Genomic DNA, 18,445 nt, shown 5'->3' on the forward strand with positions numbered 1-18,445 from the left:
GTGGGGGCTTGGGCAGCTCATTTAGTAGTTCCATGCCTCAGTTTCCCATAAATAAAAGGCCGTTTCGAGTGCCTTTCACAGACCTGCATAAGGCAGGTGACTCTGTTCACTGCTGTCTCCAGCTTAGTCTGGTAACTGCACGGTGAGTGAACCTTGGGCGCACCCGGGAAGGCTGCCAAGCCCAAGGTTGTGCAGAGCGCTGCAGACTCCAGACTCCCCACAGCAGCAGAGACTCGGGACTGAGGTGTGCTCTGTTCGCAGGACATGCTGGCATCTACTGTGTCAGGGCTCCGTTGCTGTGGCTGTGCAACCTTGTACAAGTTCCTCAACCTCTCTGTGTCTTCGTACCCTCATCTGTAACATGCGTGTCAATAGACCTTACTACTCAGGGTTGATGAGAAGATTAAATGTGCAGAACCTGCTTCACTGTGCCCACAAATCTTGATTGTAGGAATAAATTAATGACTTTTTATAAATATTTTGATCAGATGGACTTAGAGGATCACAAATGTCTTCACATGCCTATGACGCATTTGCACACAAACTAATGCTCGTGTTTCCCGCGCCCCTGGAAGACACCAGATCCATGTGCAGTAATGCCTGGTGGCTCCAGGTCTGCCCCGCCGTCCTGTGGGGCCATGAGCTTTCCCAGCCTCCCGCCTGTGTTTGTGAGTATCATTCTGTCCTCGGCTGCGTTTCCAGCCCAGGCTGTTTGGCTCTGCCCAGGAATTGTCTGATTCCCCTTTGTTTTTCTTGTAGCCAGTTACTGGAATAAAATCATCTACTTTAAAATCTTTCATTGTGAAATATGCATGTGGTCTTGAAAAACTGCAAATGAAAGAGGAGTATGCAGGGGAAGAAACTCTCAGAATCCCAGCCCCTAAGTCAGCCACCTGTGCGTCTCCTTTCCGGAAACTTCACGCATGTGCATGCAGATCTCATCTTTTTGTTCAAGAGACAGTGTCTCACTGTTGCCTGGGCTGGAGTGCAGTGGCGCAATCACGGCTCACCGCAGCCTCCAACTCCTGGGCTCTCTCAGTTGTCCGGCCTCAGCCTCTTGTGTAGCTGGGACTAAGGTGTGCAGCAGCACGCCTGACTAATTTATAAAGATATTTTGTAGAGACAGAATCTAACTTTGTTGCCCAGGCTGGTCTTGACGTCCTGGGCGCAAGCAATCCTCCTGCCTCGGCCTCCCAAAGTGTTGGGATTACAAGCGTGAGCCACCGCACCTTCATCTTTTAATGTCCTACACAGCTTGGAGCATGGCAACGAGAACCTCCACCTTGCTCCTTTTCCCTCATGCACTGGGCTGTCTCTCGTCAGCACACACAGGCTGCAGGCCCCTTTCGGTGGCTCTCAGCGTATGTGCTGCATTGACGAAGCCATTTATTTAAACACACCCCTCAATAGCTAATCCCCCAGAGGCTCCCCAGCACCCCTCTCCTCTGTTCCTCTTGAACACCTGGCCCTCCTCCAGGCCCAGCCATCCCTAGCATGTCCGCATCACACCTCCAGCGGCCCCTGCTCCCACCGGCCTCCCACACCCGCCCGCTCTCCTGCTGTCCCTCCAGGCTGTTCTCTACACAGGAGCAAATTGATCTTTACAAATGATAAATCAGACGTGTCATCCTCCTTGGCCAACGCCCCCCTCCATGAGGAATAAAAGCCCAAACCCTTCTCTAGGGCCAGCAAGGCCTTGGATCTGGCCCTGTCCAGTCTCCCCAGCCTCCTCAGGCTGCAATCTCTGAGGCCTCTCTCCTCCCTGAAGCTCCTAGCTGGTCCCTAGGCTCAGATTAAGACTGTCTCCAAAAAAAAAAAAAAAAAAAAGATGTAATTCACATAACATAAAGTCCATGCTTTTATAGTGCACAATTCAGTGATTTTTAGTTTTCACAAAGCTTTGCAACCACAACCCCTATCTTATTCCAGAACATTTCGTCATCCCGAATAGACACCCAGTATCCATAAAGCAGCTACTCCTACTCATGTTCCCTCTAGCCCCTGGCAATCGCCAACCTTTTTTTTTTTTTTTAAGACAAGAGTTTTGCTCTGTTGCCCAGGCTGGAGTACAATGGCATGACCTCAGCACACTCTGACCTCAGCTCACTGCAACCTTCGCCTCCTGGGTTCAAGCGATTCTCCTGCCTCAGCCCCTCAAGTAGCTGGGATTACAGGCGCCTGCCACCACGCCCAGCTAATTTTTGTATTTTTAGTAGAGATGGGGTTTCACCGTGTTGGCCAGGCTGGTCTTGAACTCCTGACCTCCAGTGATCCACTTGCGTTGGCCTCCCAAAATGCTGGGATTACAGGTGTGAGCCACCGTGCCCAGCCACAAATCTATTTTGTTTTTAAGAGACCGGGTCTCAGCTAGTGGCTCATGCCTGTAATCCCAGAACCTTGGGAGGTCGAGGCAGGCGGATCACAAGGTCAGATCAAGACAATCCTGGCTAACACAGCGAAACCCTGTCTGTACTGAAAATACAAAAAATTAGCCGGGCGTGGTGGCAGGCACCTGTAGTCCCAGTTACTCGGGAGGCTGAGGCAGGAGAATTGTTTGAACCCAGGAGGCAGAGGTTGCAGTGAGCCAAGATCATGCCACTGCACTCCAGCCTGTGTGACAGAGTGAGACTCCGTCTAAAAAAAAAAAAAGAAAAAAAGAAAAAAGAATCTCACCCTGTTTCCCAGGCTGGAGTGCTGTGGCGAGATCATGGCTCTGTCTAGCCTTGAACTCCTGGGCTGAAACAGTCCTTGCACGTCAGTCTCCAGAGCGGCTGGGACGACAGGTGTGTGCCGCCACACCCAGCTAAGTTTTTTTTTTTTTTTTTTTTTTTTTTTTTTTTTTTTTTTTTTGAGACAGTCTCGCTCTGTCGCCCAGGCTGGAGTGCAGTGGTGCGATCTCAGTTCACTGCAAGCTCCGCCTCCCGGGTTCACGCCATTCTCCTGGCTCAGCCTCCCAAGTAGCTGAGACTACAGGTGCCCACCACAACGCCCAGCTAATTTTTTTTTGTATTTTTAGTAGAGACAGGGTTTCACTGTGTTAGCCAGGATGGTCTCCATCTCCTGACCTTGTGATCCACCTGCCTCAGCTTCCCAAAGTGCTGGGATTACAGGTGTGAACCACCGTGCCTGGCCTAAAATATTTAAACAACAAGATGCATGTGTATTTGCTTGCATATGCATCTAATGCGTCTAGATAGTCACAGTATACAAACATCATTTGTCTCAAGGAAGGAGAGTTGGAGTACCACGTGATGAATATTAGCCTTTTTTTTTTTTTTTTGAGACGGAGTTTCACTCTTGTCGCCCAGGCTGGAGTCCAGTGGTGTGATCTCGGCTCGCTACAACCTCTACCCCTGGGTTCAAGCGAGTCTTCTGCCTCAGCCTCCCAAGTAGTTAGGATTACAGGCATGCACCACCATGCCCAGCTAATTTTGTGTTTTAAGTGGAAACAGGGTTTCACCACATTGGCCAGGCTGGTCTCGAACTCCTGACTTCAAGAGATCCACCCATCTTGGCCTCCCAAAGTGCTAGAATTACAGGTGTGAGCCACTGCACCTGGCCTTCTTTTTCTCATTTTAAAGATCAAAATTTCTGGCTGGGCGCGGTGGCTCATGCCTGTAATCCCAGCACTTTGGGAGGCCGAGGCAGGCGGATCACGAGGTCAGGAGATCGAGACCATCCTGGCGAACATGGTGAAACCCCGTCTCTACTAAAAATACAAAAAAATTAGCCAGGCTGGGTGCAGTGGCTCAAGCCTGTAATCCCAGCACTTTGGGAGGCCGAGACGGGCGGATCACGAGGTCAGGAGATTGAGACCATCCTGGCTAACACAGTGAAACCCCGTCTCTACTAAAAAATACAAAAAACTAGCCGGGTGAGGTGGCAGGTGCCTGTAGTCCCAGCTACTCGGGAGGCTGAGGCAGGAGAATGGCGTAAACCCGGGAGGCGGAGCTTGCAGTGAGCTGAGATCTGGCCACTGCACTCCAGCCTGGGTGACAGAGCGAGACTCCGTCTCAAAAAAAAAAAAAAAAAATTAGCCAGGCGTGGTGGCAGACGCCTGTAGTCCCAGCTTCTAGGGAGGCGGAGGCAGGAGAATGGCGTGAACCTGGGAGGCGGAGCTTGCAGTGAGCGGAGATTGTGCCATTGCACTCCAGCCTGGGCGACAGAGCGAGACTCCGTCTCAAAAAAAAAAAAAAATCAAAATTTCTACAATGAAATGGCTCCCTCTCATTCTCGTGTCTGGGACAACCAGTTCCCTTGATCAGGGACACCCAATGTTAGCAGGTTCTTGTGTATTTTTCTGGAGAAACGCTATGCAAATGCAGGGAAATGTATATATGTATTCTTTTGCCCCCACTTCTTTACATGGCTGGTAGTGTCCCATGCAAGGCGTATTGCACCTGCTGTTTTGACTCAACGGTAACCTTCAGCTGAACGCGGTGGCACACGCCTGTTATCCTTGCACTTTGGGAGGCTGAGATGCGAGGATCCCTTGAACCCAGGAGTTTGAGACCAGCCTGGCCAACATAGTGAGATTCTATCTGTACAAAAACAATGAGCTGGACGTGGTAGTGTACACGTAGTTCTAGTTCCTTGGGAGGCTGAGATCGGACGATCACTTGAGCCCGGGGGGGGTTTGAGGTCGCAGTGAGCTATGTTGGCACCACTGCACTCCAGCCTGAGCAACAAGAATGTAACCTTGTAAAAATAAAAAACTTTAAAATTAAAAATTCTGAAATATAGCATATACACAGAAAAGTGCATAAAATGTATTTATACACTTAAAAAAATCATAATGGCCGGGCGCGGTGGCTCAAGCCTGTAATCCCAGCACTTTGGGAGGCCAAGATGGGCGGATCACGAGGTCAGGAGATCGAGACCCTCCTGGATAACACGGTGAAACCTCGTCTCTACTAAAAATACAAAAAACTAGCCGGGCGCGGTGGCGGCACCTGTAGTCCCAGCTACTCGGGAGGCTGAGGCAGGAGAATGGCGTGAACCCGGGAGGCGGAGCTTGCAGTGAGCTGAGATCCGGCCACTGCACTCCAGCCCCAGCGACAGAGCGAGATTCCGTCTCAAAAAATAAAAAAATAAAAATAAATCATAAAACACCTATGTAACCAATACCCAGGTCAGGAAATGGAAGACTACCAAACCCTCAAAACCACCGAAGTTTGCAACCCTGGCTGGAGGTAAACAGTATTCTCACTTTTAGGAAAGTCCTGCCCTGCCCTGCCCTGCCCTCCCCTTCCCTCCCCTCCCTTCCCTTCCCCTCCCCTTTCTTTTCTTTCTTTTTTTTTTTAATTTAATTTTTTGAGACGGTATCTCGGTGTCTCACTCTGTGGCCCAGGTTGGAGGGCAGTGGCCCAATCTCGGCTCACTGCAAGCTCCGCCTCCCGGGTTCACACCATTCTCCTGCCTCAGCCTCCCGAGTAGCTGGGACTACAGGTGCCCGCCACCATGCCCAGCTAAAGTTTTATATTTTTAGTAGAGATGGGTTTTCACCGTGTTAGCCAGGATGGTCTCCATCTCCTGACCTCGTGATCTGCCCACCTTGGCCTCCCAGAGTGCTGGGATTACAGGCATGAGCCACGGTGCCCGGTCCTCCTCCTGTTTCTTTTCTGAAGCAAGCTCTGGCTCTATCGCCCAGGCTACAGTGCAGTGGCACGATCTTGGCTCACTGCAACCTCTGCCTGCCAGGCTGAAGCCATCCTCCCACCTCAGCCTCCTGAATAGCTGGGACTATAGGTGCACATTACGGTGTCCAGAAAATTTTTGTGTTTTTTTGTACAGACACGGTTTCGCCATGTTGCCCAGGCTGGTCTCAAACCGGTGAGCTCAAGCCATCTGCCTGCCTCAGCCTCCCAAAGTGTTAGGATTACAGGCAGGAGCCACTACACTCAACCTCCTTGTTTTCTCTTACAGTTTTATAGTTTACCACCAACATATGTATGTTCAGCAGGAGAATTTATTTTTGCCTATTTATGAATTGTGTATGAAGGCATTCAAGCTGTAGTATCTTTTGTGACTTGCTTAGTTTTGATTACGTTTGTGCTGTATGGTATTGTTTCTTGAATATACAACTATGTTTACACTTTTTGTAATCGGGACAAATGTTTTAAATCTGTTGTGTATTTTCAAATGTATGAGAGCTGGGCATGGTGGTGCGTGCCTATAGTCCCAGCTACTAGGGAGGCTGAGGTGGGAGGTGGGAGGATCAGTTGAGCCCGCGAGTTTGAGGCCATCTTGGACAGCATAGTGATACCCCATCTTTTTACAGAAAACAACCGGTGCCCTGTAGAGTCAGAAATGGGAATGTGAGGCTGGGCACAGCGGCTCATGCCTGTAATCCCAGCACTTTGGGAGGCTGAGGCAGGCCGATCACTTGAGGCCAGGAGTTCAAGACCAGCCTGGTCAACATGGTGAAACCCTGTCTGTACTAAAAATACAAAAATTAGCCCAGCTTGGTGGTGCACGCCTGTAATCCCAGCTACTCGGGAGTCTGAGGCATGAAATCACTTGAAACCCGTGAGGCAGAGGTTGCAATGAGCTGAGATTGCGCCATTGCACCCCAGGCTGGGTGACGTAGTGAAAATCTGTCTCAAAGAAACAAAAAGAAAGAAATGGGAATGTGAATTTCTAGAGTGGGATTTGGGCTTGAGACACAGGAGGGAGCTACCCCCGCATGGATGGTTGTGAAGAAATAGAAACAAACGGAACCTCGATGTAAATGAAAACCAAACCAAAACAAAAAAGATTGTTGAGTAATAAGTTGAGTTGTTTTGACTTTACTACAAAGTCTCAAAACAGGCTTTACCATCTCACTCTTCCAACTGGAGTCTGTAGGAGTTCCCAGTGCTCTGCCACCTTGTCAACACTTGGTATTCTCAGATTTAATTGTTGTTCATCTAGGAGTGGAATGGCCTCAATCTTGGTTTACATTTGCATTTTTCCAATTACTAATGATGTTGAGTACCTTTACATGTGTTGAGTAACCATGTGGATTTCCTGTGTTGTGACGTGCTTAAGTGTTTTTGCCAATTTTTCTTTCATTTTTTGTGTTTTTTTCTTATTCATTTGTAGGAACTCGTTATACATTTTGTTGTGTGTTCGGGGGAGTGGCAGGGGTGTTAAGACAGAGTCTCACTCTTTTGCCCAGACTGGAGTACAGTGGTGCAATCTAGGCTCACTGCAATCTACGCCTCCTGGGTTCAAGTAATTCTCATGCCTCAACGACCTGAATAGCTGAGGCTTCGGGCATGCACACAATGCCTGGCTGATTTTTGTATTTTTAGTTGAGACGAGGTTTCGCCACGTTGGGCAGGCTGCTCTTGAACTCCCGACGTGAAGTGGTCCACCAGCCTTGGCCTCCCAAAATGCTGGGATTACAGGTGAACCACCGTGCCCGGTTTGTTTTGAGGAAGGGTTTCCCTCTGTCACCTAGGCTGGAGTGCAGTGGCACGATCATAGCTCACTGCAGCGTCAACATGCCCATCTCAAGTGACCCTCACATCTCTGCCCCCGGAAGAGCTGAGATTACAGGCGCACACTACCATGCCTGGCCAATTCTTTCCTTTCCTTTTTCCTTTCCTTTCTTTCTTTTTTTTTTTTTTTTTTTGAGATGGAGTCTCGCTCTGTCGCTGGGGCTGGAGTGCAGTGGCGGGATCTCGGCTCACTGCAAGCTCCGCCTCCCGGGTTCATGCCATTCTCCTGCCTCAGCCTCCCGAGTAGCTGGGACTACAGGGTCCCACCACCTCGCCCGGCTAGTTTTTTGTATTTTTTAGTAGAGACGGGGTTTCACCGGGTTAGCCAGGAGGGTCTCGATCTCCTAACCTCGTGATCTGCCCGTCTCGGCCTCCCAAAGTGCTGGGATTACAGGCTTGAGCCACAGCGCCCGGCCCATCCTTTCCTTTTCTTTTCAACGGAGTCTTGCTCTGTCACCCAGGCTGGAGTGCAGTGGTGCAATCTCGGCTCACTGAAACCTCCGCGTCCCAAGTTCAAGTGATTCTCCTGCCTCAGCCTTCTGAGTAGCTGGGATTAGACATGCACCACCATGTCCAGCTGATTTTTTTATTTTTAGTAGAGATGGGGTTTCACCATGTTGTCCAGGCTGGTCTTGAACTCCTGACCTCAGGTGACCTGCCTGCCTCAACCTTCCAAAGTGCTGGGATTACAGGCATGAGCCACTGTGTCCAGCCCCGTTTAGTGTTTTAATGGAGGTTTCATTACATGTGCATATTAGACAAATCATTGACTATTGGTCATTGACCTCAACCTTCAGCTCCTCTCTTCCCAGAGGTTGGTAGGGGTGGGTGGGGCTGAAATTCCCAACTGTCTAATTCTGTCTTGATATATATATATATTTTTTGAGATGGAGTCTCGCTCTGTTACCCAGGCTGGAATGCAGTGGTGCAATCTCGGCTCACTGCAAGCTCCGCCTCCCGGGTTCACACCATTCTCCTGCCTCAGCCTCCTGAGTAGCTGGGACTACAGGCGCCCGCCACAGCGCCTGGCTAATTTTTTTGTACTTTTAGTAGAGACGGGGTTTCACTGTGGTCTCGATCTCCCGACCTTGTGATCCACCTGCCTTGGCCTCGCAAAGTGCTGGGATTACAGGCGTGAGCCACCATGCCCAGCCTTTTTTTTATTTTTTGAGACGGAGTCTCGCTCTGTCGCCCAAGCTGGAGTGCAGTGGCGCCATCTCAGCTCACTGCAAGCTCCGCCTCCCGGGTTCACGCCATTCTCCTGCCTCAGCCTTCCAAGTAGCTGGGACCACAGGTGCCCACCACCACGCCCGGCTAATTTTTTGTATTTTTAGTAGAGACAGGGTTTCACCATGTTAGCCAGGAAGGTCTCGATCTCCTGACCTCATGATCTGGCCACCTCAGCCTCCCAAAGTGCTGGGATTACAGGCGTGAGCCACCGCGCCCAGCCCTGTCTTGGTATTTCTAATGACCACCCCCCTCCTGAAGCTACGCAGGGGCCCATCACAGATGACTTCATTAGAACAAAGACTGCTCCTATTAATACCCAGGAGATTCCAAGGGATTTAGGAACTCTGTCAGGGGATAAGAGCAAATATGATTTTTATTATGTACTTCGTTAAATTATTTCAGTGGGTTCCCCGAGGCCCGGGATGCAGGCAGCTGCCTTCAGCAAGGACTGTTTGCTTCTCTCATGCAGAAATGCTTGACGATAAATGCAGAGCTTAAGATTTCTTGGACGGTCAGTGATGTGAATTTGGTCTGAAAATCTGAAAGGTTTTCTTGTCTTTCCTTTGCTCCCAGCACCGCTAGAGGTAGGGAGGAGTGCAGACTTTTGGTTCCTTTTCTCCCTTAGCTTGGGGGACCTTCACTGGAGGCAAGGGCTCAAGGAAGGGTCAGACCCCTTTCAGAGGCTGAGTTCTAGGTTTCAACTTCAGTTTTATTAGAATAGGCAAATTCCTTCAGGACAAAAGCAGCCCTTGAGCTTTCCACCCTCCTATGGGTTGGAACTTGTCATTTTTATCCTAAATGTATTTTACTTTTTGTAGAGATGGGATCTCACTGTGTTGCCCAAGCTGGTCTCTAACTCCTGGCCTCAAGTGATCTTTTCACCTCTTAAAGTTGGGATTACAGGTGTGAGCCATTGTGCCCGGCCTTTTTTTTTTTAAATTAATGAGACATTGGTCTAAATAACCTAAACCCATTAACAGAATGAGAAGTTTCCCCACCCTCTGACGTGCACACCCAGGACAATCCCTTCCCCTTGAGGGCAGAAACTAAGGCTAAGCTGGGATCTTACCCCTGTGATTCAGTCATTATCATTTAAGTATCTGGATGGGCCTGACCTAATTGGTGAGCACTTCAAAGGGAATGGGGCCCGTAAATCAGGCCTGCCAGGGCCCGAGGAGGGGCAGCTTCTTGGAGCCAAGACCCTAGCTCTACAAGAACTGAAATCAGCCAACCATGAGCTTGGATGGAAGAGGACCCAGACTAAAGAACATGAACAACCAATACCTCCATTTTAGCCTGCAAAGCACTAAGCAGGGACTAGCTCAGCTGTGTCCAGACTTCCAACAAAGTCTGAAGTGGGTGTTGTTTTAAGCCACTGTCTTTGTGATCTGTAGTGCAGAAACACACGTGGGAACAGGCTTTGCTGCCCACAAGGGAAAAACCAATCTTTAGCGCAAAGCGGGATCAGTTGATTCAAGGGGACTGAACCTTGACCCAGTCCAGAACCAGACAGACGAGGCGAGCCTCATGCCAGACTGCTCGCACCTGGCCATCCTGAGCAGGAATACCACTGCCATACCAACGTGTCCATTATTCTAGAGGGAGAAATATAGGGCAGTGCCACTCCGGCCACCAGGAGCAGCCTCCAGGTCCCCACCCCACTTTAGATTGGAAATCTGACTCCAAAGAGGGGTTGTGACTGCTCTACCCCCACAGAACAAAGAGGTGGACCCAATCCTCAAACAGGAGGGCTGGTGAGCTAGATGGACCTACTGCTGCAGACCGGGAGGCTGTATAAGGACCCAGGGCCTGTGCAGGGGAGCCAATCTCCCAGAGACACGTGGCAAATGCAGCGTCCTGGGGCATTTGTGAGACACAGAAGCTGCTTTTCCAACTTTATTTAGAAAAACAAATCCAGGTCCCAGTGCCCCCTGTACCCTCCCCGACCCCAGCCATAATTTAAATAACTTAGACAGAGTTGGAGGGAGGGGACAGGAGAGGTTGGGGTCACGGCGGAAGGAGGAAGAGAGCCCACTACAGCCGCCGCAGCGCCCGCTTCTTGTCCGTCTTTTTCTTGGCCGCTAGCTTCTTATCGCGCTCGCCAGCATGCTTCTTGGCCATGGGACCCTCAGCCCCTCCCGGGCCCCCTGGGGCCCCAGGGTCGGTAGAGGAGGCTGCAGTGCCACTGGCCAGGGCCCGACCAGCTTCGGCCCTGCCGCTGGGCCCGCCAGCGCCCCCGTGGATCTCCGTGAGCAGCCGGGCCCGAGCCGCATACTCCTCGTAGTTCTCCAAGAGCAGGCGGCCCGCCTCCTCGTTGAGTGCAGACTCGGGGTTAGGGTGGATCAGCAGGCACTTGATGGTCTGTGGGAAGAGGCCCAGGGTCACGGAGGGTCGGGCAACCTACAGGGACCCCCAGGCCCCCACAAGAGGGTGGCCTCCGCGCTGGCTGTTCCTTCTGCTCCCAACTCAGCTGCAGATCCAGGCCCCACCTATGCTACGCTGCATCCTCCCTCATCCTTGCTCCCTGTCTCCCTCAGGGCCCACTTTCCTGTGACCTGCCTACAGTTCATGTTCCCAAAAGGACACGATACCACAGACCCAGTGGTTTGAAATGTCCCGAGTCCTCGGTGGAACCCCTCTCAGGAGTCCATTACTTGCCTGAGCCCCAGACTTGAGTCCTATCATGGTTTTGAATTTGCCTCCGTGCAGTTCAGCATGACCTCAGAGGCCCTCTGGTTCAATGAGGCCTGGAGTCTGGACAGAGGAAAAAGACTTCCCCAGGGCCTCAGGATGTGAGGAACTCACACCTGTGTGTTGGACTCGGAAGCTCCCCATCTTTCCAGATCCAGCATAAATCCTGACCTCTCACTGTCTTTTATCAGAAATCCCAAGTTCACAGCCTAAGACTCTAGATGGGTTGGACCATACACAAGAGGGCAAGACACGAGGACTGGTGGCCTGAGGTGCATTTCAAGGGTGGTCCAGAGATTCCTCTTAACACCCTTCATCAGCCCATCCTGAGGGGTAAATTGGAGTGCAGAGGTGTGACCGGCAGCCCCTGCTGGATCCTCTGAAGTGGGTCTGGGCAAACTGGCTACAGCAGTTTGCTCTCTGTGGCCACTATGACACACACACAGTACCTGCCTCAGCAGATGCTCAGCGGATATCACTGATGGTGACCAGGATACAGGTTCCCACCCTATTTCTCATCACTGCACCCAAACTGCAGGTCTAGCTGCCCTTCTTGCGGCTCTCTTGCTGGCTGAGCCCCTGACAGGCCCAGATGTCGACCTAGCAGCAAGTAGGCCTGGAGCTCAGTGCCAGTGTTCCCAGCAGCCTCCAATGACACCCCAGGGGAAGGGAGGCGATGCACGTGGGAGGGAAAGGTTTGGGGTCTGTTTACCTTGGAGCTCAATCCTCTCCCTGTGCATGGCAGGAAACCCCAATTCCCCACCCTCTCTGCCAGGTACCCCAGGGACTCATTAGAAATTTGGTTAATTTTTTTTCTGCTTGTGGGAAGGGTGGGGAGGCAGCAGGCTGTAAGCAGCCTGTGGAGACCTTGGAGCACCAGCCTAGACCAGGATGCCTCCACCTCGGCAATACCGCAGCCAGGTCATTCCGTGTTATGGAGCCATCTCGTGCACTGCAGGATTTGGGCCGCACCCTTGGCCTCCACCCACTAGATGCCAGCGGCACCCCCGAGTTGTGACAACCTTTTTGGTCTCCTGACTGCATAATACCCCTTGGGGGGCACAATCACCTCTGGCTTTGAAACACTGGTTTATGGACCCTATCGCTATTAAAAAACCACTGAACTGATACTTTGGAACAGTGAGTTGTACGACATGTAAACTCAGCTTTAGCTTCTAATGAGACCCCATCTCTGCAAACCACACAAATATAAAAACTAAGTATGATGGTGCATGCCTGTAATACCAGCCATTCAGGAAGCTGAGGCAGGAAGATCACCTGAGCCCAGGAATTCAAGGCTACAGTGAGCTATGATTGCGCCACTGCACTCCAGCCTGGGCAACAAAGAGCCTGTATCTTTAAAAAAAAAAAAAAAAAAAAAAAAGGAAGGAAGGAAAGAAAGAAAAGCTTGTAACTAGACCCTTGACTCTCACTCTGTTGCCCAGGCTGGAGTGTGGTGGCGCAATCTTGGCTCACTGCAATCTCCGCCTCCCAGGCTCAAGCAATTCTCCTGCCTCAGCCTCCCGAGTAGCTGGGACTACAGGTGCCCACCACCTCGCCCGGCTAAATTTTGTATTTTTAGTAGAGACAGGGTTTCACCATGTTGGCCAGGCTGGTCTTGAACTCCTGACCGCAAGTGATCCACTGCACCTGGCCTACCCTATCCTTGTTTTTAAAAAGAGGCTGGGCACGGTGGCTCACGCCTGTAATCCCAGCACTTTGGGAGGCCGAGGGGGGCGGATCACAAGGTCAGGAGATCGAGACCATGGTGAAACCCCGTCTCTACTAAAAATACAAAAAAAAAAAAAAAAAAAAAACTAGCCGGGCGCGGTGGCGGGCGCCTATAGTCCCAGCTACTTGGGAGGCTGAGGCAGGAGAATGGCAGGAACCTGGGAGGCGGAGCTTGCAGTGAGCCGAGATCACGCCACTGCACACACTCCAGCCAGGGGGACAGAGCGAGACTCCGTCTCAAAAAAAAAAATAAAAAAAATAAAAAGAGAGAGAAGAGAAAAACCATCCTACAATACAAACTCACCACTCGTTGCATAGCAAGGTGCCCTTGGGCACTTCTCAACAGTACTTGGTGTCCTGGGTCTGGCACTGTCCATCTTTCCAGGAAAGCTAGCAACCTGGATTTTTATGTGGAAACCTTCAACCACTTCAGAGTGGATTCAGAAAAACTCAACAAAGCGCTATGGCTGAGACACCAGTGGACCTCCACAGTCAGGAGGCAGGAGGCCCAGCCCCAGCCCAGAACTCACCAGCAGTACGTGTCGGATGCCCAGCTCAGCCGTCCAGTCCCTCTTGAGCACGTTGACGCAGATCTCGCCATTGGCGCCCACATTTGGGTGGAAGATCTTGGTCAGGAAGTAGCCCTTGGGTGGGGAGGCAGGGAAGTCCTTCCCCAGCAGGAGTTTCATGCGGAACAGACCTCCAGCATATGGGGTCCCCTCTGGAGTGGAGGGAGGGGCATAGGGTCAGGGCACTCAGGACTCCCAAGGCACCTCAACACCCCAAAGTCCAGTCTCCACAGTCCGGCTGTAATGCAGGTGGATGCCCTGCCAGCTCTGTCATCAGACTGGAGGATTCTTTTTTTTGAAATAGGGTCTCTTGTGTCACCCAGGCTGGACTGCAGTGGCACAATCTCAGTTCATTGCTGCCTGCAATTCCTGAGCTCAGGTGTTCCTCCCATCTCAGCCTGCCAAGTAGCTGGGACTACAGCCTCCAGGCCTGGTGGGTCTCACTATGTTGCCCAAGCTGGTCTTGCACTCCTAAGCTCAAGCAATTTGTTCCCCTCAGCCTCCCAAAGTGCTGGGATTACAGGCGGGAACCACTACGCTCAGTCAGGCTGTAGAATTCTTAAGAGCAAGAGGCTGGGCATGGTGGCTCATGCCTGTAATACCAGCACTTTGGGAGGCTGAGGCAGGCGGGTCAACTGAGGTCAGGAGATCAAAACCAGCCTGATCAACATGGAGAAACCCTGTCTCTACTAAAAATAGAAAATTAGTCAGGCATGGTGGTGCATGCCTGTAATCCCAGCTACTCGGAAGGCTGAGGCAGAAGAATCCCTTGAAACCGGGAGGCAGAGGTTGCAATCAGCCGAGATCGCACCATTGCACTCCAGCATGGGCAACAAGAGCAAAACTCTGTTTAAAAAAAAAAGCCAAGTGCGGTGGCTCACGCCTGTAATCCTAGCACTTTGGGAGGCTGAGGCGGGCAGATCACAAGGTCAGGAGTTCGAAACCAGCCTGGCCAACATGGTGAAATCCCCTCTCTACTAAAGACACAAACAATTAGCTGGGCGTGGTGGTGCACACCTGTAATCCCAGCTACTCAGGAGGCCGAGGCAGGAGAATTGCTTGAACCCAGGAGGCGGAGGTTGCAGTGAGCAGAGATTGCGCATGGCACTCCAGCCTGGGTGACAGAGCAAGACTCTGTTACGAGGGGAAAAAAAAAACAAAACAAAAAACAACAAGAAAGGCTGGGTTCCTAGGGGGCCACAGGACCTCCCCCAGAACCTCACAGATGATGCCCAACTTGCAGCCCCCACCTGTGTCACTATCGAGCTCGTCTGCACTCCCCTGGATACCCTTTCTCAGCCCAAGTGACCACTCCAGTCACAGGCCGTTCCCAGGTGGCAGGAACCCGAGTACGCACTTATCTTCCTATAAGATGCCCACTTATATGCCTTTCAGATCAAGGATCCAACTGTCTATCAACTCCACAGTCTCCCACCTCAGTCAACGCTTCTCCCGCTCACCCACTTGCATGGGTCAAAATAGTGTCCCTCCGCTGGCCCATCAGCAGTCTGAGCATGGCCCACTAGGTCCTCCCCTGAATCTCATCCCATTTCCAAGGCTAGCTTCCTGGCTGGCCTCTGAGTTCTTCCCCTTTCCAGGCCGGCTCTCCTCACTATAGTCAGATAGGAACTTTGGAGTGATCTGTCACACCCCTGCTTTAAACCTTCCACCAGCTTCCTCTACAAACTCCTTGCAGGGGCCTAGAAGCCCTAAAAGACCTCGGCAGCTTCACCATCAACTTTCTTCATGTATTTTTACCATGCACCCAGCTTCACCTGCTCCAGGGCCTTCCTGGGAGCCTTCCCATTCTCATGATCCCATGCCCCCTGCAGCAAGGCATGAAGGGCCCTCAACTGTCACCACTTTCAGGTCTGCCCTGACCACCTACCACCGTTACCACAGCGGACTAGACTGTTCCTTCACACTTCACAGGCTCTGCTCAAATCCCGACTTTGTAGGCATTCTGGTGATAACAGAGATGTAGCTTGCATGAAACAGTATTCTAAATCACTCCGCAAAGCATGTGGGTATTTATGACCTGTCTCCCCACCATCTGCATCTCCTTGGTTCCTCAGCCCTGACACTCACAGCAGGATGGAGTTTGAGATCATTTGGCCCACCCTCCCAGGCCTTTGCTGACACCATCCCCACCACCTGGAACTCTCTTGCCATTCCTACTTAATTCCTACCCACCCTCAGGCCCAGGGAAGCCATGTCTGAAAGCCTTGCTTCAAATCTAGAGTACTGTTCCATACAGGTATTTCTCAACTCTTAACGGGAAAAAAGTACGTAATTGTCATTTGTGGCGTCCTGCTCTGTCCACGACTGCATCCCCAGCACCTGACACAAGGCCAGCCTGTAACAGGTACTTCCCTGTGGGGTGATGGAGGATCTAAGCAGCAGCCCCTTCCCTCTTTCCTTCCAAACTCACCAGGGCCCTCGATGGTGACCTGGAGGTCGGTGAGGTCCTCCTCGTTGGGAAAGACCTTGATGCCGTCGGGTGGGTCTGCGGTCAGTGTCGTCACCTCCTTGTACACCAGGCGGATGATGTGCGGGGGCAGGTTCTCCACGTTGGAGTTCTGGGCACGGATGGGAGAGCAGGGTGAGCGGGTGTTAAGAGCTGGGCTTCCCTCAGGGCCGAAAGATGCGGAGACTGCCCAAGTCTTGACACAGTGGCCCCCGGCTGTCAGTCACCCTTGAACTCCCAGACCCTCACCCAGAATGCTTCAGGTCACCAGCCCAGGCAGAGTTTCCAACAGAAATGGGGGCGGGTTCCCGCGGGGGGGCTTGCACATAACTCCACCCACCCCAGAAACCCCCAAAGCCCGCTCCTAATCCTGCTTGGGCTCCAGTGGTTCCACGTAGGCCAGAGATCTACTCTCTCCCCCTTATCCACTCATTTTTGGTTAGAGCATCCTTGAAACCCCGGCTCAGGTCTGGAGATGGCGGCGGGGCGTCCTTGCTCCTGGTAACACCCATGGGCGGGCCGCAAAGCGCCCGGAGCCCTCGCCGCCAGGAAGACTGGGGGCCGCCCGAGCTCCTGCTCTGCCTGCAGGAAGGCCCTCGGGCCCATCCCGGGTCAGGGACCCCCAGGCTGGCCCTCAAATCCCTCAAGGCCGCCCATCGTGAGGCCCCTGAGGCTCCACCTCCTCCCTCAGGGACACCCCCGACCACCCTCCTGGGCCTCACCGTCCGCGCTTACCATGGCTGCGGCCGGCCGGGGGCGGGTCCCCCCGGCCCCCTTCCTGCGTTCTTCGGTCCGCCGGCCGGGGCGGGGGGCCCAACTGCTGCCGCTGCGGCCCTGGAGAGGCCCCGGCGGCCCCGCTCCGCTCCCCGCTGCCTCCGACGTCCGCCGCGAACAGCCTTCACCAACCCGCCGCCCCGGTGCCCGGCAGCACTGAGCCAACCGCGCGCGCACCACCGCCTCTTTATAGCCGCCCGCAGGCCACGCCCTCCGCGGCCCCTCAGCCCCCGAGCTTCAACCGTGACGTCAGCGCGCACGTTCCTTGGTGTTCGACGCGCTCGCTCCCTTCCCCGCAAACTATGGTCAGAAGCCAGGGAAGTGGCGGAGAGGGCTGGGTAGCGGGCCGGCCAATGGGGGCCCGCGGGGGTCGGGGAGGGTTCTCAAAGAACAGAGAGGCTGAAAAGGGGAAGTAGAGAGGAAGGGGACGGGGAAGGCGACGCGGTCGCTGATTGGGCCGTTTGAATGAGACGCCGCCACGGCCCGGCCTACGCGCGCGCGCGCGCCCTAACGCCGAGGAAGTCGCGCACGCGACTAACGGTCTTCCTGGAGGCTGGAGCGTGGCGAGAAGAGGCGGGACTCGGGGTTTTAAACGCGTGATGGAAGGCGCTGGGGCCAATAGGGATGCGCCTTCGTGACTGGTGTGTCACGAGACTCTCATGGGCCAATGGCTGACAGATCGGTCAGAGGGCGGGCAGGAATGGATAGCGACCAATACAGACCCAGTTTCGTGCAGATCAAACCGCTCCCAGCCAACGAAATCCGCTGATTTTTTATACATGCAAATGAGGGGTGCGCAGCAGCCCGCGCCCCCTCCTCTGAACCATGGTGGAGGTGGGCGCTGAAACTCCGGCTACATTTTTCTACGAGGCGCCATTTTGTGCTGGAAATGGTCTTGGGCCCACGTCCTGTATTGCGAGGGCTCAAAGATCAGTCAGAATGACCTTGAAGGCTTGGACAGCCTTGCCCTCCGTGTGTGACCCCGACCCCTGCCAGGCTTCATCGGAGACCCCAGCCTCAGTTTCCTTATGTGACAAATGGGCACTGGGTTCCGTTGTGATGTCAGGGAAAGAAGTCAGAGAGTCCCAAGACGTTAATTCAGGGTATGGTTCTGCCTGTGCCTGACCCATGACCTCCAGCCACACCCACCTTCTCTGGGACTCAGTTTCCCTCTCTAGGAAATGGACACATAGCTGCCTGGAAAGGGGACCGTCTCCAGCCCTCAGTGTCGGTAAAAACGTTACGCGGTTGCCTGAGAACGGTGGCCAGAGCTCCCTGAGCAGGCCTTTTGGAGGTGCTTAGAGAGGAGGAGGGAATGCTGAAGTTGCCTCCCTTTGCTAATCTGTACAGTGCGGTTGCAGTGCCTTCTTGGTGTCTCTGCCGGTCTGTGCGTCCACAGCTCTTCTTAGTTTCTTGGGCTTTTCAGCTGTGGATGAGAGCATTAACATCTGGGCCTAATTTGGCCACAGGTACCTGAAAAGACCCTGGCTACCAGCTTC

The 18,445-nt window shown here is 52.8% G+C and overlaps 1 protein-coding gene across 1 annotated transcript; it reads right to left on the minus strand.

Annotated features, from left to right (window-relative positions):
- Positions 1–10,597: 10,597 nt before the first annotated feature.
- Positions 10,598–17,469, minus strand: UBE2S (ubiquitin conjugating enzyme E2 S). The gene is made up of 4 exons (XM_010379192.2): positions 16,908–17,469; positions 16,137–16,284; positions 13,667–13,857; positions 10,598–11,075 (listed from the first exon to the last, which is right to left on the minus strand). Exons 1-4 carry the CDS (start codon positions 16,908–16,910, stop codon positions 10,749–10,751), a joined length of 669 nt encoding a protein of 222 aa, XP_010377494.1. The 5' UTR covers positions 16,911–17,469; the 3' UTR covers positions 10,598–10,748.
- Between the last annotated feature and the right edge of the window lie 976 nt (positions 17,470–18,445).

The sequence above is a fragment of the Rhinopithecus roxellana genome, chromosome 12, assembly GCF_007565055.1.
Source record: "Rhinopithecus roxellana isolate Shanxi Qingling chromosome 12, ASM756505v1, whole genome shotgun sequence".
Classification (NCBI taxonomy): domain Eukaryota; kingdom Metazoa; phylum Chordata; class Mammalia; order Primates; family Cercopithecidae; genus Rhinopithecus; species Rhinopithecus roxellana.